The following is a 27,412-nucleotide window of genomic DNA, read 5'->3' as shown; positions in this document are numbered from 1 at the left end:
ACGAAAAAATAGTACATTATTATGATGATCAGCTTTTACAAAATATACCGCTTCCTTAAAATTCCCTACGTAACTTTCTTAATGTTTTATTAGATTTAGTAATAATCTAGTTGAGAACCGTTGGCCAGATCAACACTAAATTGCGATATCTAACCACAAAGTACTCGTATATTCTTTATAGGCTGATAACTTTTATCGTTTAAAGAGTTCCCTGTCGTAAGTTAAATCTGAATTTTCTTGTACTAATGTATATAATGCGTCCTAACACATATTCACCACAAATAAATTCCATTCAATCTCACGAATTATCACTATTTTATGTTAAACTGCTTATTGTAAGATAATAAGAAAAGCTAATTCGATTAATCGATTCTGCCTGAATAAACTATGAATCGATTCTTCTAATATGTAAATCAATTTTTGTAACTCTATTAACACGGAATCACGTTTATGGCGAATCAATTTAAATTTACGCTGTTTATAGGCATTTCTAGTTGTTCGAGAGAAAATTCGATGCTGCAACCAGAAATCTCTTGTTAAAACAATACCTATTTTGATTAAAATCGCACTCGAGAGTTAATAATAATCTCGAAAATTAAATGAATAGTATCGCGGAAGCTTGTAATCAATTAAAAAAGGAATATGATGGTTGTTTCAAAACGTGGTTTTCCGAAAAATTTCTTAAAGGAGATTTTGACGAAACGATGTGCTCGGATCACTTCAAACTATACAATCAGTGCCTTCAGGTAACCAAATTTTTTATAATTTTTGTCCATTCATCCTTCCATTAATTAAACATGTAATTAAAATTTACGTAAAAGCTAATATCGCCCGTAGAAGGAATACCATTTTATATTTTCTATCGAACTTATCTTACAAAGTTGCAAACACCGATAAAATGTGTACTTTATTGCAGTTTGTAAAAAATTAAAAATTGATTTTAATGTCGCGAAGTGTATATTATTTTATTCCTTTAACTATGTATGATTTATTCGAAGTTAAATATCATAGAAGTTTATAAAAGGAAGTAGTTGCTAACAGTAGTGATAAAACAATTCTAAGGCTTGGAGCACGTCACGTAGGTTACACGAATAATGTATCCCGGAGTTCTTGAGAAAAATTCTTGCGACTGATCAAAAACAATCCATAATGCCGGTTTAATTAACTGATGCCCGAATCAATAAATGCATCTGCGGACGATAGTATAAAAGTAAAATCATTCTGATCGAAATAAATGTACCGATAAATTATGGAAGCTTGTAAAGATTTGAAAGCAAAGTATGATCGGTGTTTCAACGAATGGTTCTCGGAAAAGTTTTTGCACGGCATTTACGATGATAGCGAATGTGCAGATTTACTTAAACTTTATACCAAATGTGTAGCGGTAAGTTAAATTTATTAGAAGAAATTCTATTCCAAATTTCTAACCTGATGCTGCTGGTTTACCGGGTATTGAAAAACGAAATATATATTTGAAACGCGAATAATGTACGAAGAGCATAAATCATGTTTTTCGATCATCAACATTACTGATCATTTTCATAGCAAAATAATGACAGTGATCCATAAAAAAAAATTAAACAAGTGGTCAATCTTTTATACTGATTACATGTACACTGATGCAAGACATGTGTGGTTTCATATCATTGCTCAGTTTATTGACTTATTTTTTTATGGTGATGTTTCAGCAAGCGATGAAAGATCAAAATATAAATCTGGATGAGGTGAATATAGCTCACCTGGGTACAGAGCATGAGAAAAAAAACTGAGAATTGACAACTACTCTTCTAATAGAACATTATTTCCATTTTTTGTTATAAAAATGTGCTGTATATATTTAAATAAATATTAATTATCGTGCAACTTATAATGACAATTCTGTCTTTCAGAAAAATTGCGATCATAAACATTTCTTAAATGAACCTTTATTTTCCTATACAAAAATTCTTAAAAATGACACCGAGTATTTCCTCGGTACTAATAGTACCTGTTATCTTACCTAGTTCCCTAGCTGCACCTCTGATATCTTGTAAAGATATAGCCATGTCATAGTCTGGTATTTCAGTTTTCTTTAAATATTCTTCAAGATACTTTACAACATGCAATAAATGATTTCTATATCTTGCATGACTGATTACAGGATTTTCTTCTTTGGGATCACCACACCTGGAATTTCCGACATTAGATTAGCATTCTGAAATGTTCGTAAAAATGAATTACTCACATTTCTTCAAAACACTGTCCTAATGCATTTATAAGATTCTTCAACCCCTCTTCTGTCTTGCAAGAAATAGGAATAATGTTCCGTTTTTTCCACTTCTTCTTATCTTCCTCTTCAAGCAAATCTACTTTATTCAGTACGAAAAGAACTCTTTCTTTATCTATTTCCAATGAACTCTTATATTGTTCCAAGTATTCTTCTAAAGAATTCTGGATATTACATTCAGCACTAATTACGCACACGACGAAATCCGCTTTCTTGCAATACTCCTTCGCTTTTCTAATCCCTTCTATTTCGATTTCGTTTTCTGGATTGTCTCTGATACCCGCAGTATCTGCGAGAATCATTGGATATCCACAGATGTTTATTGTTAACTCTATTACATCTCTTGTTGTCCCTGGGGAAGATGTGACAATAGCCGCATCTTTCCTAGAGAGAAGATTTAGGAGGCTGCTTTTCCCTACATTAGGTTCGCCAAGGATCGTTACATGAATCCCGCTACGTAAAATTTCTCCTTTCCTTCCATCGGAGAGATGTTGTTCAATTTCTTTAGACAACTTTTGTACAGTAGTTTTGGCATCTTCTAAGACCGTAGACTCTACACTATGCTCCTCAGCAAAATCAATATAGGCCTCTAAACTGGCAAGAACGTTTAGTAAAGTAACACGCCAAGAGTCGTACAGACGTCGAAGAGATCCACTGGCTTGATTAGAGGCCTTTAAAGACAAATTGACTGATAGGAAACTATATGTGTTCGCAGAGATAATATAAGACACGTTTCCTCTATACCTGCCTGCGCTGTTTTTCAGTTTCTGCTTCGATTAGGTCTCCTATACCTTCTGCTTCTGTTAAATCTAATTTTCCATTCAGAAAAGCTCTTCTTGTGAATTCCCCAGGTGGGGCCACTTGAAATCGTAATTTTGAAAGAGCATTTAGGACTGACGTGATCACTGCAGGACCACCATGAATATGAAATTCTACAGAATCTTCCCCAGTAAACGAATTAGGTCCTAAAATATATTGTTTGACAAATACAAAGTTATTTAGCTATTCCCGTTTTTAAATTAAGATGTACCTGGAAACCAAAGACATAGACCTCTATCCAGAACTTCTTTGGTCTCTGGATCATGAATTTTTCTCAAGAGAGCTATTCTAGGTTTCAGATTAGATATCTTAGTCATCTTTTCCAAAGCTAACGATGCACTTGGACCTGATATTCGAATTACTGCTACCCCACATTTACCATACCCTATTTAAACGAATTATTGTACTATAAACAAATCTGTATTTTGTTGAAATACTAAATATTTCGATTGTTTAAACTCAGGATCGCTACACGCATGCGTAGTTAAAATTGGCGGAACGTAATAAAAGTATCAGTACGAAAGCTCTAGTTATGCTTCGAGTTTCGAAGCGAAGATTTTCATGTTTCGTTCGTGACATTTTGCAAGAGTAAAAGTGTAACGAGGAAATTTAGAGAATATAATAACCAGAAGACAGCGCGTAGATCGTGGAGGATCTCTTGTGGTCGCTGAAGAGTGTTTTCAGTGAAATCAGTGGAACGAAAAATGTGTTCCTTGTTCCCTCTGAAGTAGGAGTTAACTTGCGTATCTTTCCACTTAAAAGTATTCTCAACATTTTATAGCTCTATAGAGACATTAGAGTAATACTTATTGTTGAACTCTGAGTTCTTATTGTCGCACTTATTTCACGTTTAGTTTAGAATCAGGTTAGGTATGTTAAGTGCAAGTACTCGACGTACTCGACACGAACATTGACCAGAGAGAGGTGTACGGTAGACTTCATTGATGGAGTTAACGATTTTATAGAAATAAGTTTGAAACGAAGTTTTTTTGATAGCAATACATGAATAGATACACCTTATGAATAAAATTTGATTCCTTTTTTTTTATAAATATAAAGATAAAGTATGTAAAATGTCCGAAGCTTCGGTAAAGTTGATGCCTAGTAAAGAGGTGAAAGAACATTGCATCGGTTGGGTAGAGTTGCAAAACGATTCTTCGTCTGCAGACGATAAGAAAAAAGACACGGTCGACGATGACGACAACGATGAAAGTTTTTATACTGATTCTGAATTTGATTCCGTGTCAGAATGCGGTACAAAGAGAAGAAGAGTCGGTTTACCGCTGAAACGTCAGGTTTATCGTTTGTATTGCGGATGGACGGCCTGCGAGTACGAAACCAATCATGTCGAGAGATACGCGAGACACGTAGGCAAGCACGTGGCCGATGTATGTGTGCGACCCAATGAGGATGATGTCGAAACTTACGTATGTCAATGGAATGGTTGTACGTATGAAAGTAGTAATCCGGATGAGGTTTCTAGACACGTCAATTATCATTCGTTCCATACGAAATTGAAATGTATCGGATCAAATATTCGCGCGCGGATCAAATTACCCGTAAGAAAATGTTCATTACATTGTTGTCTGATTAAACAATTTTTAAAATCGTTATATGGTGTTTACATGAAAATATTATTTTTATTTCAGAAATGCCGACGTAATCCTGAATGGAAAAATGTCTTTGACCTACCAGCACCCCTCTTTTGTAGGTGGGAGGAATGTTTAAATGATTTTCGAAATTATCAGCTCTACATATATCATGTGGGTGCTCACTTAGAGGAGAACCCAAGGGGCAGAAAAATTGAAGGTGGCATAGAATGTAAATGGACAGACTGTGGGAAATTATTTCCAAGTCTATATAAGTTAAGGGATCATGTGAGATGTCATACGAAGGAAAAGATTGTTGCCTGCCCCGATTGTGGTGCTACTTTCTGTTCCAATACAAAATTTCATATACATTGCAAAAGGCAAATGCCAATCGACGGTAAAATTTAATTTATGCCAATGAAGTTCAGTCGTCAATAAGAAAAGAATTATTTTTCTAATTATTCTGTTTCATTATCGTTAGTTCAAGGATTCCGATGTTCCCATTGCAATAAATATTATCCTACCGAAGGAATTCTGAAAGAACATATGCGGTTACATATTTTTAATTACAAATGCACTCTATGCGATATGAGTTGCTCTACACCGACCGGTTTGGCTAAACATGTCAGGTACAGACATGTTTCTACCAGAACTTTTCCCTGTCAATTTTGCAGTCATGCTGCCAAAACCCAGCAGGATTTAGATTCGCACATGAGTGTACACACAGACGGACCGAATTTTTCATGTACTGTCGATGGTTGTCAGTATAAATGCAAACACGCTTATACTTTGGACAGGTACGTGGATTAAACATTTTCTTGCGTATTCTTTTTATCCGTATTAACTTTTAAACGTGCACATTTTTTATAATAAAAACCTTGTATTTCCAGGCATATCGAACGAGTTCACGTTATGCAAATACGATGGTACTGCTGCCACGAATGCCCGATGAAATATAGGAAAAGCTATATACTGACGAAACATTTGATTAAAGCACATCAATTGCAATTACCTAGTGGTCATAAGAGATTTCAATATACCCAGGCTGATAACAATTGTTATAGATTGCAAACGGTTAGATACGAAGCTGTTGACGAATCGAACATTCCTTCTATTAATCACTCGAAACAACAGGAAAATAGAAAGTTTAAAATTAAGCTAAATAACAATTCTAGCATACCTCGAGTGGAGGTAATATTTTTGTTTAGAACAAACTAACGAATATTTGTGGAAAATTAGTGAAATGTATCATTTATTTATTAGATTGTCGAAGATGTAAACTCAAGTGGAGATGAGAGCAACGAGGCCCAGGAAAAACCAGAGGAGAAAAATGAGGGAGAATCTGTTCCTGTGATTTCGAATATTTTGATAACGATTGATGAAACTGATGCCGAAGGAAATATAATAAGAAGTAGGGTTGTAGAGGCCCAGGAAACTAAGGAATTACCGCCTTCCGAAGAACCACCAATAATACTGACATAATTATCTAATAATTTATTGATAATACTTTCTAATAAAACGTAGTAAAACGTAAAGCTTATATTTTTTCCTCACTATTTTGTTTTTATATTATTTCATCAATGAACAATCAGAAAATTAAATAAAGTACTAGTCTATTACGAGTATGATGTACGTCATATATTAATAAATAATATATTTTTTGGACTACCTTTTACTGCGAGGGCAATCGTATATCGAAACATGCTTCATCTTCAATATCCAAAGAGTCAGGCGTGTCTGTTGGGCTGATCAGTTCTCCATCGAAGTATAATTTAATTTTCAATTCTTCAACTTCTAATTCTTGGGAACATTTTTCTAACAAACTTTTGAAAGTTTCATCACGTTTTACACGAATATTTAATTTTTTCTTGGCTCCTGTTTGTATTTTTATTACACAAGTATCTTCATCTATATCCTCCTCAGCACCGTTCTGAGAATCTGTACCAGTTTTTTTAACAATGCCTCCTTCTACGGAAATATTACTTGTGTTTATTTGAAACAAAAAGCTATAGAATTCTGTTTTATAAAAAATAAATTATTCATGATCAATTTACCGAGTATATCTATGATAGACAAACCGATGGACGCAGGAGTATCGTTCTTCTTAATAGTTTTACTCTTGTTCGTTATTATTATATCGTCTGCTGGTACTCGTTCTATCGTTGCAAAATGTTCGAAAATTTTGCGGCATTCTTCATTCTATAATAATACGATTAACTAATTTTTAAGAATGTGGTTCATTTTTATATTAGACATTATATACTTGAGAATACATACTCTACAGATACTTATGTAATGGACGTATTTCGATCGCCAAAGAACTTTAATACTCATTTCATAATTTTCATCTTCATTAAAACTTTTGTTCATACTGTTTTCACGTGTTAAACTACAATCCAGTTGAGGGTCTTCTGCAGAAACGATCTCTACATCTGAATCTAATTCTTGTGAATTATTTCTCTAAAAAAGAAGAATAAAAATAAATAACAGCTACTCTGTATATACTCTTAACATTCAGAAATTAATTTACCCATATTTTTTTTCGGCTTCTTAGTGCATATGTTCTCATTGCTACTCCAGTGCTGTAAGTGGAAGCTTGTGTAAATTAACTTTTCCTCAGGTTGTCAATTTTATTTTACAAGTTTTAAACTTACATCAACTCTGCAATGTCTTGTTGATCCTTCTGTGTTTCTATTAATTCTATTGTTTCTATTGTTTCTGTAGGGGCTCTTTCTATTGTTTCCTTTATTTCTTTATCTCCTATATTATTATTAGTTTGCGGTAATAATCGTTCCTGTCTCAAGGCTACAAATGAAACTCTCATATTTTTACGTTCACTTTGTATATTGAGAAATTTAGAAGAATTACTGAAAGACTATGAAACAAGTACAATTGTACACATACCTTTCAACCTCGCAACAGGATTTGGATAAATACGATCTTCATCCTCAGAGGAAGAGCTTTCAATGGTAATTGATGTCATTATTTGATTAAGTATTGTTTGTAACAATAACTAGTTATAATATGAAAACGACAGTTGATGCTATGAGATCAAGGTTAGACTCAACGTCTAACTAAAGTTCTTAGATATTTGTTCATAGACAATTTGTATATAACATTAAGTAGATAACAAGTTGTAAAAAATACTGCGACTGTTTAAATATTTGAATACATAAAAAATAGACTAAGATGAATAAATTTTCTCATCTCTTCACATATTTTCATGCATGTCGAATCATATGCGCGCACTTCGATGTTTTGAATCGTGACTATCGTGAGCAATCGTAAACGATCGTAAGCGAGTATCCTGACATCTCCAGAGAGCAGTACGGATTAATTTTTAACTTTGCGCTTGTTTATATGCAATTGCAAATATACATATAATGGTGAATGTTTCTTCTTGTTATAAAATTTCTTGATACAATCTGACTTTAGCGCAATATTTATCTTTCAAGTGCGACTATCGAGTGTCGTTTGACTATGACCGCTCAGAAAAAAAGCGCATCATCATCTCTATTAAAAGCATTTCAATTAGTCATTAGTAAATGACCAATAATGAATTTTAATTCCTACAATTGAAGGCATTTAGATCATGAAATAAGGAAGAATTGATGAAGCTTTCACGGCCTGGCATTATACAATTTTCTCACTTGAGGCTTTTAGGTGTAAAACCGTTTCCAAGAAAAATTATTATTCCAACGTTTCGGCAGCATTGCATTCAATTTAATTTTATTGAAGGTCATAAGATGTGCTGGATACAGTACATCATAATGAATCAGTGAAAATTGTGAGAAAGAGAGCATCATCCCTTCGGAATAATCGTCGGTTTCGTTCTCTTTCGCTCTTTCTCTCTTAAAGGCTTCCGCGACGATTGGCGCATAACCTGTGACGCAAGTCAACGACGGTTCCATCCGCGGTCCCGCATCGAGTCCTCTTTTATCTTTTGTGATCCCCGGTGAAAACGGTATCTTTCGACGGATATCATGCCAGTTACACTGCCTGTTTGGAATTGAGGCTCTAACATCATCATTTATCACACCTTTCGATGATAAGAATTGACTTCTGTCAACGGGATACTGCGAGCACTGCGAGCGATCAGCACACTCCACTTTCAATCGGTGAGTATGTCTTCTGCAGAATTTCCGGTGAACTGTCATTCCAAAATTCTGTCGTATTACCCAAGGAACAACTCGTTATTTGCCGATACGTGTGCTCTCGTTCGACAGTTCTCTCGTTTTCTGATTGTTTGACTTGTGACCGCTGATCAATACGCTGCCGTCAGCGTGTTCGGAAATGAAAACCTCCTACGATACGCGATTCGAAATTTTCCCTTTTACTGAAAACCCGTTTCCTACGCAATGCAATTGGCTGGACAGAATAGCGAACTAGGATAGCAATTAGTTAGTTTTTTCACTGAAACCTAACCATAATAATACCGCAAAGTCTTACAATTATCTGATTTGATTATGCCTCTCCAACCTACTCTTACTGATCACTCATATTTTCATCGTATCGTTATTCATCAATCACTTCACCGTTTTTCTCTTATTTACTTCCGCATACTTTACATTTGACAACCGAATTATCATTGTATATGACATGCGATGTATGTATTTCTACTTAGTCTTCTATTATTCATTCGTTTGTAATTAATCTGTAAGCTTTAAGACTTAATTTGTATTCTTACTCTACCTTTGCTTTAGATTCTTTAATTAACTCATATTTAAAATAAAATACAATCATTTAGAGCGAAATATGAAATATTATACGAAAATATTTCTCAGATACAGATTAGATTTTAATAGTATTGGATTGAATTCATCGTTAGAAGAATGTGTAAATATCTATGTATCATGCGATCATATGCACTCATAAGCTCGTTACATAACATTTCCGTATTTTTGTTTCATTATATTAACAAGGACCGCGATTACATGCAGATAAAATAGTAAGAAATAGAATTGTAATGAACGTCAAGGTCTTCTTTTGTTATTTTAAAGACATGTGTCTGAAATCGAATATCGAGTAATAAATATTTGTATACAACTACCCAAATCGAGTCACGAAGGAGTACGGAAATTTAATTTTCCTCGGAATTGTCAGGGTGTGAAATATCATACTACTATCATTTCAGCTAATAGAAGTTTGCCAAACATATGTAGGCCACACGTGACAAGTAGAAATTATTACAGACATTATGTATATGTATGTTAATGACGTACATTCCATGTTTATTTTACTATTTTTCTAACGGAACAAACTTTAGTGTCAGTCGCATAATATTTTTTCCGATCCCACTGTCGTCTAAATTAATTTTTTATAATTACTTTTCGTATGCATCTGTACTTCGTACGTGTGCAAGAAAGCGTTCATTCAAGAGAGATTGATCGACACTCCCATCGAAACCTCTTGAATCGTAAGGTATCGAAAATCGCTGAGAACGTTGGGAAACTCTAAGACAGTCACTTACAAATTTGCTAACTAATCGTTTTCCAATTGTAGAGAGAATTAAAGAAGTAAGCTATAAAAACTGCATTTCCTTATAAGTCACTAAGTTTTCATCATTGATCTATTCATTAAAAATCTCCCACCATTCTATGTATATTGCACAAACGTAATTTCAAGTACATGCAAATGAAATCGTCACATGAACTTGTGAGATCATTACAAAATATTGACCTGTATAGATTAGTTAGCAATTGAAGTGACGGTCGCAATATTTGTTGGAAGTTTTAGAGCTCTCATAAGAAATCGATGATGTGTCCAGGTCACGTTTTAAGACGAGGAAATGGTAGCTAAAAGCTGTTCGTGATGTTGCCAGAATAAAAGAGGCCATTTATACATATATGCATAGCTTTGTGATCATATGACTGTCTGATTGCATGCAAACGCATCTGTATCGTACATTAATTATAAAAAATTTTTCGTAATCGTATTTGGAATAGAACAAAAAAATAATTCAATGATCAATATCTTTTCAATGTTTGTACAACGCTGCTGATTATTTAATTCTGTGATAAGATGTATATATTTATAACGTTTCGAATAAAAATCTTCGATATTCGTTTATATTCCTATCGTTAATTTTGTATTAAAAAATAGTAATTTCGTAACAGGGAGGAATTTCTAAATTAGTTTCAATGGAAAAGCACACCGTGCAAAAACCTTCAGAACAATTTAAGTAAGTGATCGTTTAAGCAAGTTAGAATTAATGTTACTGACTTTATCGAAAATAAAATTGTAGACTTCTTCCAAAAGTCATAAATGGTGGGATCGCGGGTATTATCGGTGTCTCTGTGGTATTCCCACTGGACCTGGTTAAAACACGATTACAGAATCAAGTTATAGGACCCGGCGGTGAACGAATGTATACGTCTATGTAAGCAAATATTAAACTACGACAAAGCAATCTCCTCCACAGACATCGAATTTAAATGACATGGCAAATACGTTCCAGGCTTGATTGCTTCAGGAAGACTTACAGGGCTGAGGGGTATTTTGGCATGTACAAAGGGTCTGCTGTGAACATTCTTTTAATCACGCCGGAGAAAGCAATTAAACTCACTGCCAATGATACTTTCCGTCACTACTTATCCACCGGGCCTGGGTATGTTCTTCTTTCAATCATATTGAAAACGTAATAGTAGTCATATCGATCAGAATCATTATTGTAAAATATGAAAGTTGATCGATGCCTACGTAGTTCGTACTGTTACTGATACTTAGAATTGATACTTTGATACCATTACCAATATTGATTTCATTATCAAATGATTGGTATGGTATTGTTACGTATAGATTCAACATCCGCAGTTGCTGAGATGTAACGATTTTTTGCACAGGCAGAGACTGCCAATACAACGTGAGATGCTCGCCGGTGGCTTAGCTGGAGCATGTCAAATCGTCGTCACGACTCCGATGGAGTTGTTAAAAATCCAAATGCAAGACGCTGGACGCGTAGCCACGGCGGCGAAAGAAGGTAAATGAATCTTTTGCTGGCCCAATGCTTTCCAATAACTTTTAAGAAAATTTTTTTTCTTCAAAATTTCGAAAAATGCTTGAAATAAAAGTTGTTTTCCTTCTAAGTTCGATATTTAACGAGTTACGTATGATTATATGGCATTTTATTGATGTTGACAAAATCCGACCATCCCAGCGTCGAAATGGCGAACTTTTGGAAAAAAATTTCGTTTTTCCTCAATAACTCCTAAACCGTTGGTCCTACGGGAAAATTGCATACGACCTTTCTTGTAGAGGACGACGAGATCTACAATTTCTGTATAAAAGTTTCTCACTAGCGTTAATAGTTTACGAGTTATTGACGAAAAACGAAAAAACAGTTTTTTGCAAATTACTCGTTAACTATTGACGCTAGTGAAAAATTTTTACATGGAAATTGTAGATCTCGTCGTCCTCTACAAGAAAGGTCCTATGCATTTTTCCCGTATCTCCAACGGTTTAGGAGTTATTGGCCAAAAACGAAAATTTGGAAGAAATTGAAGGGGTACCCCTTGGAAAAATCTCGGAAAAATAAAAAATTTTTTTGTTGTTGTTTATAATTAGCAATGTTCTTCCGACGTCTGATTTCTTTTTAAAAAATGCGTTTCTAAAGTGCATAAACTTTTGGGATTGATTGTATAGCCAATACATCCTTAACAGAGCTTTAATCGCTTTTATCGGTTGTGCTGACATATTTGCCATACGGGATGCAATTTTTATGTTAGACATTTTTATTGACAATGAAACAGGCTCGAATAAGGAAAGGAAGGGCTACGAAATGTTCTTAATATCCATTAAATGTTGTACTATAAGAAATGTAATTGACATCAAATGTGAACCCTGCCTCTACCCTTCAAGTATCAGAGTCCCAAACGACATAAGTCGGTTATGCTCGGTGGTAACCGATTGACATTTTGTGAAATAAAAGTGATTTGTTTACAGCTGGCAAAACGGTGCCAAAAGTGTCGGCCTGGTCATTAACGACAGATTTACTGCGAAAAAGAGGTATTCTGGGACTTTATCAAGGCACGGGTGCAACCGCGCTTAGAGACGTTACATTTTCTGTTATTTACTTCCCACTCTTTGCTAGACTGAACGATATGGGTCCGAAAAGAGAGGATGGATCTTGTACGTTTCCTGACACATCTGACTATGGTTTACAATTAACAACCTGCAGCTAACGCATAAATTATTACTTTTATTTTTCAGCCGTTTTTTGGTGTTCATTCTTGGCTGGTTGCGTCGCTGGTTCTACAGCTGCATTATCAGTGAATCCATTCGATGTAATTAAAACTAGATTGCAAGTTATCAAAAAGGCACCCGGCGAGCCGACGTACAACGGTGTATTTGATTGCATAACGTGAGTAGAAATAGGCTTATAAAATTACGATATTGCTTTTTCATTTAATCATATTTCTGACGCATGCCTTCGCAGTAAAACGATGAAGAACGAGGGTCCGACGGCGTTCTTCAAGGGCGGTGCATGCAGAATGATCGTGATAGCGCCCTTATTCGGGATTGCACAAACCGTTTACTACCTCGGCGTTGCAGAATGGCTGTTGGGTCTCAAATAAATTTCCACCCTCACCTCTTCTCTGCCGTCTCAAATACTCTGGGATTTAATTGACAATAACTGGCGTATCGTAGATGTATTTTCGCTTAGTATTGGTCACTAGTTGACGAGCAAGTGAGTCTTTTATTATCTACTTAATTATTATAGAACCTTGGTTATCGGAATTTCGTTTGATAAAAACTAAGTGTGTTTTCTATTTTTGATATATTAGACTTATCGTTACCTCTGCCCGTTTTTTTACCCTGCGGTCAATTGCCTGAAATAATTGTAAATAAAATTAGAATCATTGAAAGACTTGTAATGTATTAATACGATGCGAAAGTATGTAATTATTAGAAGTTAAAATATTGTCTGAAATGTCAATTTTGATGTCGATAAATACTCCAACTACGTTAGATTAATTTATTAATCGCTTACTTAACTTTGATTTTAATGAGAGTAGAAGTATAGATCGATTAATTTTGATCGTTCTTGTGTCTTCTTGTAATTATATTTTCGGATAATCAAGGTTCTCCTAATATGTATCAGGGTTAAATCAACGTTCATAATTAATGACGTTGATTCTGACTAATCATTATTATCATCGAATAAGGATGAAATCCATGATTTGCGACAAGGTTCGCTTATTTTAATTGCTAACGAACCAGTCATAAATCGGAGATTTTATTGTTCCCACCTTACGTATCTCCGACGTGAGTCGTATTGCTTCGTAAACCAGTGTTTCTAAGTAGTATTCTTATTCCATTTTTCTACGTTAAATTATATCTAAGCTTCTCTTAATTGTAAAGTTGTTAAGAGTCTGCTAAGTAACGTAAATTTCATTTCATTCTTAATGTATCATTATCAACAAACTGATAAACCTACGAATATAAAGTATTACATATCTAACCACGTATAATGCGTAATATCATTAATAAGTAATTATAAAAAGTTTGATTGAAAATTAACTAGTATTCTTTACGAGGGTATGCTACGATAATGGAAACACTGGTGTAGTATATGTACACGTGATGTCAGGAGCTTACAGTTTGTAGGATATGAAGTTTTGTGATTCCAGTTAATTCAAGTTATTAAATAATATGAACTAACTCTTAATTGATATGACTAACTATAAGTTAATTGAATGCAACCTTATCATCTTTTTTATATGANTAAGAAATATTAATATGTTATCGATGTATATTGGACGCTGTACAAAAGTAAATTTGCCCTATAAAAATTTTTGGCTCGTTCTTAAAAAAGAAATAATCCTAAGAAAATAATCTTTCTGTCTAACGAGTTGCTCTAAACGGTTCTATGCAACTTACAGTAGCATTAAAAGAAGAATATACGAAATATGCTTAGCAAAACTTTGTTATCATTTTTTTATTAAAATCGTATATACAAAGTTTGAGTGAAAACTGGTGAGATAGATTAAATTTCCGAGCTCTCAATTAATCCTTCTTTTCCGATATTCATATTCTTTGCTACATGTAAATTTTATCACGATTTTATTCATGTCAAGTTAGTATGATTAATAACTTACGCTTTCCTATAAGTCCTTGCGCATGTTAACTGCAATAACAATATTTCCTGTAGTAAATTCAATCCGATACGCAAAGGAAAATGCGATATAGGCGTAAAGAGTTTAAAACGTTACCTTGCGTTGTAATGGTGCACGGGTTTGCGATAAAGTTCGAACGCGCTTCCTCTTTGCTCTCTGCTTCCTGCGAGATCTAGGCCGCTTGGTTCTCGATTGTGCCCCGGACTCGTCGGGAAACACTGTCCGCTCGTGTTGTGACCGTTGTTCATAACATACCCGTTGTGATTAACGTTGCTTCTGTTATGCGAAAGGCCGAGGCTTAACTGGCTCGCGCTGTTACTGTGACTGTGCGACATTGGCGGGCTACAATGCGCGTGGGTATGGCTCAAACTGTGATTGTGCGCGGGCGTGGAGAGATGGCTCAAGTTGTGGTGGGAGTTGCCCAGATTCGAATCGTGACGATTCGGGGGCGGAATATTGTAATAGTACTGTCCACTGTTTCGTTGGACATTGTTAGTTTCTACCTGAAATATGAGAAAGATCCACGTTTCATACGATCGCAATTACAAGCATGGGGCAAAACTATTCATCAGTTTACTAACGTGAGAAGTAGCAATGGAGTAGCTTTTCGAGTGTTGATGAGTATTATTTCCTTCGTTTCCATTATTCTCTGGTTGAGTCATGTTTGCTTGGGGCGGTCTGTAGTTCTTCGGTTTCGGAGGTGGTATCGGTTTATACGATCCCCCAGGTTTGTTTTGCGGCAACGTTATGGACTTGTAATCGTTTGTCCGGCTATAATACAAAGGTAAAAATGTTCTAGCTTACGGGGATACAATAGGAGCTAGATAAATAATGACGATAAGCATAATTTAGGGATAAGTCTTTGGGAAGGAATTTAATGCGGGATAAATTAAAGGTGGAATTTAAGAACAATGGCTAAACAAAATGTCGAGTAGCAAAAAATAGGATTGGACATTTAGACTAATGTATCTCGACTAGAAATATAAATTCTACAGGCTCTTCTCAAAGGTCGAGGCTTTCGTGCCATCATTCTAAAAGTCAAAAAAGGAGGAGAGATTTAACAGTTCGGATGTTTTTGCATTTAGGGCTTCTTCTGTATAGCAAAATATTCATATCAAGTATACCTGTATTTGGCATAATCGGTTCTCGTTTGTGAATCGTGACCTGGGATCGGTTGAGCAGTCGATCGAGTGAATCTATAAGGATCGTGTGGTCTCGCAGGTCCACCAGAACTTTTCAAATCATCGGGAACGTTGGGACCCAACCGACCAGTCGATGTGTTCAGACCCGGTGTACCATAACTAGCATTTCCATTTGTATTATTATAAGAATCGTAGGAAGACATGCTGTCGTAACTTCCCTACGCACACGTGATAAAATCCGTAATGAAATTAGCATATCCTATTAACTTTGACGAGTAACTGAACAAATATAAAGACTTTACTGCTTTCGGTTGAGTTCTTTCGAGCGACGACGTTGCGTTCGCTTTATGAGGCGTAGCATTAATATAATTTGCGACATCCAATACTGAATCCGTTTTGGTAAGCAACCGTTCTTGCGCGGATCTCCCGATAGTGTTTCGCTGTTGTTGATTACTCGGCTTCGCGTTGCGATCCACCCGCGGAGGTAAATCAGGAGGACTATGATGAGTCGGTCGCGGCTCGAACGAACCGCCTAAGTATTCAGGCGATCCTGATTGATTGCTACCCTGCCCTGATAACGAGAACCCGTATTTTCCATCGCCCATTCCTCCCTGCGATCGTCTCTTCGGTTGTTCGAACGATTGCTAAAACAAGACAAACGAAAATTGTAAATTACACTGAAATTGTTTGATTTTACTTGATGGCATTTACCTGGTACGTGGTCGAATACGGTGGCGGTGCAGCGATGTCGTCCTGCGTCGCGATGCTCGGATCGGAACTGCTTTTTAATCTGGATGGTGCCCCCAAAGCACCTGGCATAGCTGGCGCCGGACTGAGTTCCAAGTCACTCTCCGGAGAGGAAGCATAGGAGAGGCGAGAAGTCATCGGGAATAGGAAGTCATCCGAGAGTGCTTCTTCCGGCTATCATCGCAGGACACAGAGGACGACACGTTACAGAGGTCTTTACTTTATTTAACCCTTTCAGATTCTCTTCTATTTAATTATCAACAAAAATGATGAAATCATTTTTTATTTAAAAAAATGCACAGAATCCGAGAGGGTCAAAATTTTGAACGAAAAACAAATACTTGCCATTCGGTTAAGCTTAATTCTGAAATTCGGTTAAGGTATTTTGAAGATTATAGGAAAAAATTAAAATTAAATGAATTTATTAGGAAATTATAACATTCCCAATTGAATAGTTTTAGTTCGATTTGGGACTATGATTATTTCGATCATTTGGTTTAAGAGGGATTATTTGTCAATCATGATAAAACATTCTGTTAGTTTTCCATCGTGAAATCTAAGATGAATGATGAAAAAAATCCTATACAATACTCATAATAAATTATTTTAATACTGTTTATTATGTATTTTTCATAATATACATATTAAGTAAACTGATGATTAGGTGTTAAAAATCGTGTTAATATAGTCATGTTTATGCATTCCTCGTGATTTCCCCATTCTATTTCTCGTCAAAAGGACATTTCGAAATTTCATTCCGAATACGTCTTCTTTAGAAGTAATAAAGTACTTTGTCCGTTTTGACTAATTTCCAGACACAATATATTAAATAAAATTGTGAAGCTATTTCATTTCAACTTGCGGTATTATAATGATTCACGAGTAAGTCATTACACGTAGCCATGCAAAAATTAAACTGAACATGAAACGTAAGGTGTCTCGAATATCTCAAAGAAATATAAACTGATTTAAGGAATTCTCGGATTGCAATTGAATTTAGATGATATCAAGACACCTAACTAGAGGGAAGGCGGGATTTAAATGTAGCCGAAAAATTGCTCACGGACAACGTCAGAAGCTAGAGACGGATAAGAAGGTAACGAAAACAACTTGTCCGCGTGATATGTATCGTTTTCGTTTACGTCGTGATACACGGCTTCCTTCGAAATCGGGGGTAGAGGAAGGGGAGGTAAATCACGAGGGTCACCGGACGAATGACATGGCTCCCACGTCATTTGTCGACCGTACGATGGCTATAATAAATTATATCACAAAATAACTTCACCAATAAGATATCCTTCCCTTCCGGCAATAGGATTTTCATCATTCGTACATATCTTTCAATATTCGAAATACGGATTCATGGAGCTCGTAATCAGAACAATAAAAATATTTTTACCTTGGTTTGACTCATCCAAAGTAATCCTTGCTGCTGTCGGTCGATCAACTCTCTGAGCTTACGGTACCACGCTTCCGGTGTGGTTAAAGTGATCACAGCGCTGAAGATATGGCCCCAGATTTTATCCAATTTCTGACATTGTTCCAAAAGCTTCTTGCTACTTTTATGCGCCGATCTGAAATTGGAAATTAAGAATTTATAAGAATTTCCGTCAATATGTATTTGTTTAGTAATGGGATTTACGTACTTGGGAATTCCGGCACGCATTTCCTTGATAATCTGCTTAGTCTCAGCTTTCAGAAAGATAACAATGGGATAAAATTGAGCGTAATTCAATCGGTCAACCGCGTTCGGAGTGATGTCTAATAAAGCATGTTTGCCCCGATCCATCACTTCCCTGATGGCACTAAGTCTAATAATACCCGACGACTTCGTATTTTTTCCAACACTGTCATCTAATTGGTTTTCCATTTCTGTAAATAATTTTTTATTAGAAATGATGAGAAGTCTTTAAATTCAACACTGATTTTTATTTGAGATTTTCTGCTTACGTGGAGATGTGAATTTATCAGGGAAGTCTTTTAACAGTTTCTCTCTAGCTAGATCTGCGACGGGACCGAACAATACCACGGGCCTAACGAATCCCGGGTGCCTTAAAATTACTCTCTCGTAGGCCGGAAATTTGCTAACACTATCTGAAAACACTATGTCGTCCCAGTGATCCTAGAAAGCATAAATGATATTTGTCCATTTTATTTCTACCTGAGTGAGTTTACCAAAGAGGAAACTTACTCGGCCAAGAGATTTAGAACGTCTGTGACTGCTTCTTCTTCTCCTAAAGAAGCTACCCCTGCTTTCACTGGCACTCATTTCCTTCTTCGTTGCGTTGAACTGCGCGGTCGCTAGTTCCTCGGCTCGTGCTTTATTCGGAATAATCCCTTTCTGCACTTCCTGATTGTTCCTACCGATACGGAACACTTGCCACGACCCGACGACACCGTTATGCAGCGTGTCTATAACGTGAAAGACATCGCCGCTACGGAAGCTCATTTCACCTTTTTGCGGTTGTTCGTAATGGAAGTGAGTTCTGGAACATCATACCAAGTTTCTATAGCTCAAATACGCGCTAACATAAATTATAAATTAAATCATAATATGACATGTCGCGATATAAATAATGAATTATTTAATTGAAAGTTAAATATTTTACTTACTTTATGTGGAAGGAGTCTCCTTTGCCGGATGCTACCACTTGATCGTATTCTTGTCGTCGATGTTGAACGATCAAGTCAATTTGTTCCTGGAGACTAAGTAAAAAGAGAACTGCTTCTTCTCTTGTTACTCCTTTCATATCCATATCGTTTATCTATAATTATCAATACGTATTATATTTCGAAGTGTTGGTTTGTCGGTAAGCTTCAAAGAAAATTTTACTTTTAATATCTTATCTCCAGGCTGTAAACCTTGAAGAGATGCAGGGCTCCCTGCTTGAACGGCAGTTACGAAAACACCTGTTTCGTTTCCACCGCATAAACGTACGCCCACGGATCCTTCTTTTTGGAAAGTAATAAATCGGGGGTCAGGCCTAAAACAAACATTTCTCCTAGTCTCGTATCTACTGATTGTACCTCCATACTTATGGTACATTCAATTTTCTTATAATCGCATAAAATCCACAGTCTAATGATAATTAAAGTGACCTACATTGGGAGCTTAGTCCTAGACAACTCTTCTTCATACAATTGCCTCCTTGTGCTATAATAATCTGAAAAAGGACTTGTGCATAAAATCTGTAATTTTACGGTGCGTTTTCGTCGATACACGATACTTTTTTTTGTATACCTTCAGGCCTCGGGGGTGGTGGTCTAGGCGGGTCCACAGTCGGGGTCGCAGGAAGGTCTAACTGGCTGAGGGAAACGTCCATCAAAGGACCTCTGGCACGGCCTCTGGGAACAAGATTGCTTTTGTCCTCCATCGGCTGCCTCGTCGGAGGCGGAACATATAAGTTCTGGCTACTGTAACTCGTCGTTCCCGAAAGATATTCTCCGGTTTCACTTTTTGCCTGCTGCTGAACGTGGCAGCAGGAATTGTCTCGCGTTACAACGATCGATAATCTGTCTTTACACTGGTCCATCAATTTTTTGGCTTCCTTCAAACTCATGTTGTCCGTGGCCACGCTACCTATTCGCGTTAAAACGTCCCCCGGCTTTACTCCCGTATTCTCTCGAGTCACTTCTTTCACGTAAAGGCGACAACCGAGAACAATTCCGAAATCTGGGAGCAGAATAGTAACTATTGAGAAGAATTCGAGAAAGTGTGTTCGAAATAACACGAATTTTAATAAAGAAGTGCGCTATTGAATAATTGTAGAAGCAATATGTAAAGATTTTATTCACCATCTTTTTTGTTGTTCCTGGTGAGAGTTAGCCGGTGGCTCTGAAGAGTAGAGTTTCCTACATTTCCAGAAGAATTCGAGGAAGCTCTACGCTTGACGACTAAGAGAACTGTTGACCCGGAATCTCTGAGAACGCGGATCGCTGCCCCATAATCGGCGCCCTCCAGCGATATTCCATTGGCGGATATTATACGATCATTCACTCTAAAAATCATCATACATTTTCACACGCCAGAATTAACAATTTTACGAATAGTACAATTTAATTTAATACTGTTTCCAAAAGTCAACGAACTTTAATTTACAATTTTATTATAAAATATGCGTTCAGTTCTTATTCGGATTAGTTTGATTCGTAAAATTTTCGTATGCTTCCTTACTGCAATTTTCCTTCCGCGGGTCCCGCCTTCAGGACATCAGAAATCGCAATAGCAGGATCGCCGTTAGTAAAATGGGGATTATCCCGGCCACCAGAAACAGCAATCCCGAATCCGTAACCGGGAACTCTGGTAACAGTGACATGATGGACTTCCCATCCTCTGTCTCCGTTCTGAAAGAGCGGAATCATTGTTTCGCGTGTTATCCAGTTCAAGAATTATACGAAGGTCGTAAACGTTTATGGAGCGTCTTATCGTGAAAAAATTTTTAATGAATTTAGTTCCTCACGAGCAGATGGCAAGAATTCGAGAAAACGAGTGTAGAAATAATTGGATGAAAATTCTACGGGTTCACGTTAACAAGATTCTTCTCCTGCTTAACACATATACAAACCGAGCTTAGTCCAGGACCACGTTTCACTTATATTTCGTTAATTTCAATTGTAAATCGTAATTTTTACATGAATTCTTTTGTAAATCCTAGTAACAAGAGACGAAATACCATTCTCGAGGAAATTGTTTGACTCGCACCTGTGTATCGGTCCCGCCGGAAGTATTGTGAAGAATACCGTGTGTCGTCGAAGACGAATTCGGGGAGTTTCCCGAATTTCCGACACCCACATTATTATCGTTCCTATCCATTATCGCGTGCTGGAAAACTTCGTCTCGAGAATCCGACGTTTTCCCTGTTAGTACCTCCGAGGAAGCATCCTGACCACGCATAAGTTCCTTTCTCTTATACAGATACTTTTCCAAATCACACTTGCATGTTTATCTTATTGAAAATCTCTGTTTCACCGGATACCGAGACTATTTCTCGAATACATTTTATATCCGGTATTTATCATTATATTGGGTTTATTCAATTCCCTTTCTCAGCATTTTCTCCCAACCAGGTTTCTATCAATCTAAACTTTCTTCTCGTACAATCTGAATCGTAGCCTGCTGGAAAAATGAAGCCGACGCGCGTTTTCTCGGCGGATTTTTCCGACGCATGGGCGTCACGAGCAGTGGTGTAGGAGCAGTCTTATGCTTCCTTACTGCAATTTTCCTTCCGCGGGTCCCGCCTTCAGGACATCAGAAATCGCAATAGCAGGATCGCCGTTAGTAAAATGGGGATTATCCCGGCCACCAGAAACAGCAATCCCGAATCCGTAACCGGGAACTCTGGTAACAGTGACATGATGGACTTCCCATCCTCTGTCTCCGTTCTGAAAGAGCGGAATCATTGTTTCGCGTGTTATCCAGTTCAAGAATTATACGAAGGTCGTAAACGTTTATGGAGCGTCTTATCGTGAAAAAATTTTTAATGAATTTAGTTCCTCACGAGCAGATGGCAAGAATTCGAGAAAACGAGTGTAGAAATAATTGGATGAAAATTCTACGGGTTCACGTTAACAAGATTCTTCTCCTGCTTAACACATATACAAACCGAGCTTAGTCCAGGACCACGTTTCACTTATATTTCGTTAATTTCAATTGTAAATCGTAATTTTTACATGAATTCTTTTGTAAATCCTAGTAACAAGAGACGAAATACCATTCTCGAGGAAATTGTTTGACTCGCACCTGTGTATCGGTCCCGCCGGAAGTATTGTGAAGAATACCGTGTGTCGTCGAAGACGAATTCGGGGAGTTTCCCGAATTTCCGACACCCACATTATTATCGTTCCTATCCATTATCGCGTGCTGGAAAACTTCGTCTCGAGAATCCGACGTTTTCCCTGTTAGTACCTCCGAGGAAGCATCCTGACCACGCATAAGTTCCTTTCTCTTATACAGATACTTTTCCAAATCACACTTGCATGTTTATCTTATTGAAAATCTCTGTTTCACCGGATACCGAGACTATTTCTCGAATACATTTTATATCCGGTATTTATCATTATATTGGGTTTATTCAATTCCCTTTCTCAGCATTTTCTCCCAACCAGGTTTCTATCAATCTAAACTTTCTTCTCGTACAATCTGAATCGTAGCCTGCTGGAAAAATGAAGCCGACGCGCGTTTTCTCGGCGGATTTTTCCGACGCATGGGCGTCACGAGCAGTGGTGTAGGAGCAGTCAATCCCACGTGCATCCCAGATATATCCGAGGATTTCTTCTTTTTGTTCACGTCTCTCCTTATCCTACGATACTCTATTGTACGTCACGGTAGACCAGAGGATCGCATGACCTCATTCCGATGCTAGAGTTTTCCCAATCGCGATTGCGTTTCGTGCACGATGAGTAAAACACGCGGACGACTCAAAGCAGCGCGTAGTTATGGAATTCCATTTTCCTTTCGAGTGGTCAGACCTTCACTTTCCTCGTCGTTCTAATTCATATTCCACGCGCTCGCCTTTTTCTCTCGTTGATCTTGAATCCGTCTCGATTAATTAAACCAATTCCGACGATTAATCTGTTACGTATTTTGTTTCATTCAGAATTATCGGTCTTCCACGTTTAACAACAGTTGCTATCACTCGGGAAAATCTTCACGCTTAATGTTCGTTTACTGGCGTTTGAAAGTTTCATTTCCTTCATCTGCATAGCACGGCTTGACGTTCCCTTCATAATTTTAATACTAATTTATTAAAGATTTCCGCAGTGGTCGTTAAGACGGTTCAACTGTTCGTGCAATTTTTCAAATAATACGTAAAACAAGGGAATAGATGTTTTGTATCAAAGAATCTCGAACAACGTCTTATTAACGTTCGCAAAAAGGAAGCCCTCGATTTTCAGTAGAAATTCTAGAGTAATAATTTGAAAAATTACATGGGGCCGCGTGAAGACAAGGCTATTTCGAAGGCCACTTGGTGCACAAAGAAAAACAAGCAGCAGGAGATCAAGTGTTTCTATATTATCAGCGGAACTTCCATTTTCCAAACCCGATCTGGATCTACAAGGACAAGTTCGAACCATTAACACGCCCGTACAATACCTGTGGATTCTTGGCGAGCGTGAAGCTTTCAGGGTAAAAGGAAGAGGATCTGTCTGCATTCGAAAAACCAACACTAGCACGTTGTCAGCGGGGAACGAAATTCCAATCATCCGAGTCACCCTCGGCCAATGAAAAGAACGACTGGCTATGAGAAAAAGTTTTCTGAAGGCAGGGAAGCACCGCGACGACTTCCGCATCGTACATTCCACCGGCGATGTTTTATTAACGATATCGCGTTTGCTGTGAGCGCTATCAGATTATTCAAAATATGTATTCGTCTAATAAAATCATTCGTTTCGGTAAATATAATTCCCATTTGTTCACCGTGAAGGATTCACGGTGATAAAAGATCTGTTGTTCAAAATTCTTTAATAAACATCAATTAAAGTAAAAGAAATTAACTGCGCTAAAAAAATATGCATTTTGCAGTTAATTCTTAACTAGGAAAGAGTATTTGTAAGGTAAAAAAGTTTTTGGAGCAAAACGTAAAAACTACGATGTATTAGAGATTCCAAAAAGGGTCTCACGATCGCAGTTAAAGGAAATTCCCATCGGCTGGCGAAAATCCCACGATATGTTTACAGCAGAGGATCGGCGAACCATGTATTATAATTCCTGCGTTCCGAGCAGCACTGGCACCTCAACTTTTAACCATCCACTCGACGATGTTGCATGCCGTTAAGTGCACCGAAAAGCTTCACCACCTCTAAAACACTCGCGTTTCACTACACTTTAGAGTTAGGGGGGCCCGCATTAGTAACCCGAGACCGAGACGCGGAAAAGCACGCACGCGAGAGGAAAAATCGTTGCCAGGTTACGCCGCTGCCTATTGCAGCACGCCTTGACTTAGGAAGTGGAGAAATTCTTGAGGCTCGTAGTATTCGAGCGTGGCTTGGTCGTACGCTGTACGGCAGGTCGACGCAAATCGGATGAGAAACGGGCTTGGCGGCTGCGGGAAACGAGTACGGAGGAGCCTGCTCGAGTGAACGTGTCGCGAACAGTGGGAAATGGTAGGGGCCGCTTCGGACCTGCGCTAGGGGACCGGGGAATGGAAGGAAGAGAGCGCAGCATGCGCGTGCCTGCGCACCGGTTTTCGGCTTCACTAGCGATGGGCCCGATCTTGAGGCACCAGCGCTATGCAAGAGGTCCAGAACCCCTTGTACAGCTGCACAATTTCAAAATATTGTATAAAGTTCTTCAGATCTTCTCAGAATGAAAAGACAAATGATCCCGGATACGATTTATACTTTGAGAGAAGTATTCTTTATGTGATTTTGAAACTCTCGATACATGATGCACAAAGATTGGTTGCATATTGCAATACCTTTTAACTGACTATCATAAATGTTTCGTGTACTTCTGCGTTTAGAGTAAACGATGAAACGCGACAGTAAAACTGATAATAATAATATAATCGTCAATCCGTTTCAGACGCAACACCCGTTACGTGAAAGTCACATCTGGAACCAACGCACGTGCGCGTAAACCACGATGAATGCACGTATTATAAGCGGTCCAGTACGAGATGCTGAAAGTAGGGATCCCTAGCTGAAAGTAGCCAAATTAGCGTATACACAAAGCGAGAAGTGCGCCTACTAATTCCATTCCGTTTTAATTAACTCATTATTTTGTTGACCGAACTTATCCTTTCAGTAGTCAAACCGTGTTATGCAGTAAATGAAATTGTTTAGACAGTTCGCAAGAATCCAATCGCATTTCAGTTTCCACAAAATGTTCGATTTTCACTTCATGATCCTTTCACGGATCATTTAATGAACATGTGTTCGAGGTTTGTCACCTGTACGCATTGCACTTGTTCCGCGTCACGTAAAATCTTGTGTACTACCTGCGAATCCGAGGGAAAATTTAGACTGGGGGATACAAAAGAGTGATACCTGAGCCAGAGCGACACATTCCAGCTGCTCGTGAGGTGTGTCATATTCCAGTTAAACTGACGATTTTCTTTGTGTGCGGTTTTAGCGATGGCTTCGAGTCACCGATAGACAAGGAACAATATTCCTGTCATGCAATTTACAAGGGGGTAGCGTAAACCCTTGCCGGAAACAAGTTACGAAATCCGAAGTAGATCCCATCATTTCAATGTAACGAATGTTAGTACAATATAATGATATACTAATTAGTTCTATCGTTTGTCTGTTAACTATAATACTAATGTTAAACAAATATTTATTTACCTTGACTCTACGTTTGTGCCTCCTCGGTAGATTTCCAGGTAAAAGGAAATCGTCTTGAGGCACGTAAGTCTTCTTTCTTGCAGGAGCCTTTTTCTGTCGCTTCTTCTTTTTCTTCCCATGGTGAAATAATTTGCCAAATATTTTCATTTTATTATTGATCTGCCGACAACAATCTCTGTCAGTAACTGTATATCACAGGAAAGTTAACAATTCATAGACTCATTTAAAACACTGTGAGATCGTCGCGGTTTAAACTAATGTTTCACCTGAGTAATAGAATTTTTAATCGTTTTTCTTCTTGATAGAAAGTTAACAATGACGTCGTAAGACTCTAATAGAATACTTCTTTGTCTGCATCTCTTGAACCTCGTTAGAACTACTCATACTATTTCGAAACACAGAAAAAGCAACTGTTAATTTGTACTTATTAGCATTAGCAAGGCATTTGCGTTTTTCGAAGCGTCGAACACTGCAGTGGTCGGATATTGTTCGAGTGAAACTGTGTAAATTCCAATAAACTGTCCACTAGTAACGTTCAAACTATTTTCAATTATCCAAGAGAAAAACGTGCTTCTATTGTCCTTTTTACTTTGTATTCCGTTGACCACAAAAGCTACACTCTTCACTGTTGCGATGTACCACCAGCAAAGGAGAAACGAAGTCGCGAATGACGTTTGCCATTGGAGAGATAATTTAATATGAAACTTACTTAGCAGGAAAATGGTTCGTATAACACTACTGTGACCACTAATTCACGGAAGTACAACAGAGAATGAACAAGAGGAGATAGTTACGATCCGAAATGTGGGCGGCTTCGTAACTCAGCTTATCACAGCGGGTGTTGCTGATACCAGATGAGCCACTGGAATCAGTGTAATTCGTTCGACGAACGATCGATCTATCGACCGAATGAAGCCCCAGAATCACAGCCTGCCTTCCTATTCAGATTATGCCACGTTTTTCTTCGCTTCCTCCTACCCGCATTTTTTCTTATTAATATTCATCATTAACTAAACCGTTAATTAAAATATACTATGCAGCAGCTAAAAAGAATTTCAATAAAAATACACAAGCCCCCTGAATTTTCAACCATATGGAATAAATATGGAATAATAGTTGGATCGAAATTGTGCATTCCAGAATTCTCAAGTTTACGGTCGTAGTCGAAGAAAATCTGGTTTGAAGAACATGAAAGGGTAATTCGATGAGTTATACAAGGGATTACAGTAACAGCTGCGCGGAACAGTTTTTACGAGATGATGCTGCAATCGGAAGATTACCTTTCGCTTTCAGCAGCAAAAAGTCTACTGAAAATGCAGTGATTTCGCAGGCTTCCATGCTATTTAGAACATTTCTCTATTCATCGAGGAGATAAAAATAAAAATTGTCGAGTATTCAAGGACTCATGATGAAGAATCCGAATGTCTAAAAGCAGGAGTTCGGAAA

At 37.4% G+C, this 27,412-nt stretch overlaps 6 protein-coding genes across 21 annotated transcripts; 3 read left to right on the top strand and 3 right to left on the bottom strand.

Moving 5' to 3' along the window:
* The first annotated feature begins 51 nt into the window (after positions 1 to 51).
* On the top strand, positions 52 to 1,867 carry LOC108631729 (TP53-regulated inhibitor of apoptosis 1). 2 transcript variants are annotated; one of them, XM_018035874.2, is made up of 3 exons: positions 52 to 216; positions 485 to 746; positions 1,689 to 1,867. In XM_018035874.2, the coding sequence occupies exons 2-3, from the start codon at positions 600 to 602 to the stop codon at positions 1,767 to 1,769; spliced, it is 228 nt and encodes a 75-aa protein (XP_017891363.1). In that variant the 5' UTR covers positions 52 to 216; positions 485 to 599; the 3' UTR covers positions 1,770 to 1,867. The 2 variants fall into 2 exon arrangements, with proteins under 2 accessions (XP_017891363.1, XP_017891365.1); XM_018035876.2 differs by lacking the exons at positions 52 to 216; positions 485 to 746 and adding an exon at positions 757 to 1,384.
* A 38-nt stretch (positions 1,868 to 1,905) lies between these two features.
* On the bottom strand, positions 1,906 to 3,881 carry LOC108631725 (tRNA modification GTPase GTPBP3, mitochondrial). Its single transcript, XM_018035867.2, has 5 exons — positions 3,712 to 3,881; positions 3,297 to 3,470; positions 3,011 to 3,231; positions 2,225 to 2,937; positions 1,906 to 2,166 (listed from the first exon to the last, which is right to left on the bottom strand). Exons 1-5 carry the CDS (start codon positions 3,857 to 3,859, stop codon positions 1,926 to 1,928), a joined length of 1,497 nt encoding a protein of 498 aa, XP_017891356.1. The 5' UTR covers positions 3,860 to 3,881; the 3' UTR covers positions 1,906 to 1,925.
* A 180-nt stretch (positions 3,882 to 4,061) lies between these two features.
* On the top strand, positions 4,062 to 6,209 carry Hinfp (Histone H4 transcription factor). Its single transcript, XM_018035866.2, has 5 exons — positions 4,062 to 4,644; positions 4,735 to 5,071; positions 5,156 to 5,471; positions 5,565 to 5,865; positions 5,938 to 6,209. Exons 1-5 carry the CDS (start codon positions 4,159 to 4,161, stop codon positions 6,154 to 6,156), a joined length of 1,659 nt encoding a protein of 552 aa, XP_017891355.1. The 5' UTR covers positions 4,062 to 4,158; the 3' UTR covers positions 6,157 to 6,209.
* Positions 6,149 to 8,545, bottom strand: Rad60 (DNA repair protein Rad60). The gene is made up of 6 exons (XM_018035869.2): positions 7,579 to 8,545; positions 7,329 to 7,479; positions 7,205 to 7,256; positions 6,952 to 7,134; positions 6,729 to 6,873; positions 6,149 to 6,642 (listed from the first exon to the last, which is right to left on the bottom strand). Exons 1-6 carry the CDS (start codon positions 7,655 to 7,657, stop codon positions 6,347 to 6,349), a joined length of 906 nt encoding a protein of 301 aa, XP_017891358.1. The 5' UTR covers positions 7,658 to 8,545; the 3' UTR covers positions 6,149 to 6,346.
* Positions 8,546 to 8,567: 22 nt separating this feature from the next.
* On the top strand, positions 8,568 to 19,944 carry LOC108631719 (mitochondrial glutamate carrier 1). 5 transcript variants are annotated; one of them, XR_003389984.1, is made up of 9 exons: positions 9,978 to 10,095; positions 10,791 to 10,855; positions 10,919 to 11,053; positions 11,132 to 11,281; positions 11,517 to 11,653; positions 12,616 to 12,801; positions 12,883 to 13,033; positions 13,109 to 13,360; positions 19,926 to 19,944. XR_003389984.1 is itself a non-coding variant. In XM_018035857.2 (8 exons), exons 2-8 carry the CDS (start codon positions 10,815 to 10,817, stop codon positions 13,245 to 13,247), a joined length of 939 nt encoding a protein of 312 aa, XP_017891346.1. In that variant the 5' UTR covers positions 8,568 to 8,792; positions 10,791 to 10,814; the 3' UTR covers positions 13,248 to 14,341. The 5 variants fall into 5 exon arrangements, 3 of the variants coding, with proteins under 3 accessions (XP_017891346.1, XP_017891347.1, XP_026674910.1); XR_003389983.1 differs by lacking the exon at positions 19,926 to 19,944 and adding an exon at positions 16,675 to 17,295; XM_018035857.2 differs by lacking the exons at positions 9,978 to 10,095; positions 19,926 to 19,944 and adding an exon at positions 8,568 to 8,792 and having other exon boundaries at positions 13,109 to 14,341.
* pyd (zonula occludens-like protein polychaetoid) lies at positions 14,408 to 27,318 on the bottom strand. 11 transcript variants are annotated; one of them, XM_026819102.1, is made up of 18 exons: positions 26,233 to 27,318; positions 25,967 to 26,151; positions 21,891 to 22,060; positions 20,474 to 20,676; positions 19,920 to 20,351; positions 19,782 to 19,842; positions 19,512 to 19,662; positions 19,292 to 19,443; positions 18,870 to 19,164; positions 18,629 to 18,800; positions 18,325 to 18,550; positions 18,078 to 18,252; positions 16,643 to 16,852; positions 16,234 to 16,575; positions 15,914 to 16,149; positions 15,371 to 15,560; positions 14,886 to 15,292; positions 14,408 to 14,800 (listed from the first exon to the last, which is right to left on the bottom strand). In XM_026819102.1, the coding sequence occupies exons 2-18, from the start codon at positions 26,111 to 26,113 to the stop codon at positions 14,797 to 14,799; spliced, it is 3,573 nt and encodes a 1,190-aa protein (XP_026674903.1). In that variant the 5' UTR covers positions 26,114 to 26,151; positions 26,233 to 27,318; the 3' UTR covers positions 14,408 to 14,796. The 11 variants fall into 11 exon arrangements, with proteins under 11 accessions (XP_026674903.1, XP_026674902.1, XP_026674900.1 ...); XM_026819101.1 differs by having other exon boundaries at positions 25,967 to 26,125; XM_026819099.1 differs by having other exon boundaries at positions 25,967 to 26,351; positions 26,676 to 27,318.
* Positions 27,319 to 27,412: the final 94 nt, after the last annotated feature.

Source organism: Ceratina calcarata, unplaced genomic scaffold (genome assembly GCF_001652005.2).
Source record: "Ceratina calcarata isolate Rehan_Ccalc_2016 unplaced genomic scaffold, ASM165200v1 scaffold93, whole genome shotgun sequence".
NCBI lineage: Eukaryota > Metazoa > Arthropoda > Insecta > Hymenoptera > Apidae > Ceratina > Ceratina calcarata.
This window is presented reverse-complemented; position numbering and strand designations above follow the sequence as displayed.

Coding starts and splice junctions, on each gene's coding strand:
- pyd (XM_026819097.1), bottom strand. CDS start 22,610: ATGCGTGGTCAGGATGCTTCCTCGGAGGTACTAACAGGGAAAACGTCG. Junction 22,061..22,418: donor CCGGCGGGACCGATACACAG/GTGCGAGTCAAA, acceptor CCGCTCTTTCAG/AACGGAGACAGAGGATGGGA. Junction 19,663..19,781: donor TCTAGGACTAAGCTCCCAAT/GTAGGTCACTTT, acceptor TGTTTGTTTTAG/GCCTGACCCCCGATTTATTA.
- Hinfp (XM_018035866.2), top strand. CDS start 4,159: ATGTCCGAAGCTTCGGTAAAGTTGATGCCTAGTAAAGAGGTGAAAGAA. Junction 5,072..5,155: donor AAGGCAAATGCCAATCGACG/GTAAAATTTAAT, acceptor CATTATCGTTAG/TTCAAGGATTCCGATGTTCC. Junction 5,866..5,937: donor CTAGCATACCTCGAGTGGAG/GTAATATTTTTG, acceptor TTTATTTATTAG/ATTGTCGAAGATGTAAACTC.
- LOC108631725 (XM_018035867.2), bottom strand. CDS start 3,859: ATGTTGAGAATACTTTTAAGTGGAAAGATACGCAAGTTAACTCCTACT. Junction 3,471..3,711: donor GATCTACGCGCTGTCTTCTG/GTTATTATATTC, acceptor TCGTTTAAATAG/GGTATGGTAAATGTGGGGTA. Junction 3,232..3,296: donor TCTATGTCTTTGGTTTCCAG/GTACATCTTAAT, acceptor AATATATTTTAG/GACCTAATTCGTTTACTGGG.
- LOC108631719 (XM_026819109.1), top strand. CDS start 10,009: ATGCATCTGTACTTCGTACGTGTGCAAGAAAGCGTTCATTCAAGAGAG. Junction 10,856..10,918: donor AAACCTTCAGAACAATTTAA/GTAAGTGATCGT, acceptor ATAAAATTGTAG/ACTTCTTCCAAAAGTCATAA. Junction 11,654..12,615: donor AGCCACGGCGGCGAAAGAAG/GTAAATGAATCT, acceptor ATTTGTTTACAG/CTGGCAAAACGGTGCCAAAA.
- Rad60 (XM_018035869.2), bottom strand. CDS start 7,657: ATGACATCAATTACCATTGAAAGCTCTTCCTCTGAGGATGAAGATCGT. Junction 7,257..7,328: donor CAAGACATTGCAGAGTTGAT/GTAAGTTTAAAA, acceptor TTCCACTTACAG/CACTGGAGTAGCAATGAGAA. Junction 6,643..6,728: donor GTCTATCATAGATATACTCG/GTAAATTGATCA, acceptor ATATTTCCGTAG/AAGGAGGCATTGTTAAAAAA.
- LOC108631729 (XM_018035874.2), top strand. CDS start 600: ATGAATAGTATCGCGGAAGCTTGTAATCAATTAAAAAAGGAATATGAT. Junction 747..1,688: donor TATACAATCAGTGCCTTCAG/GTAACCAAATTT, acceptor GTGATGTTTCAG/CAAGCGATGAAAGATCAAAA.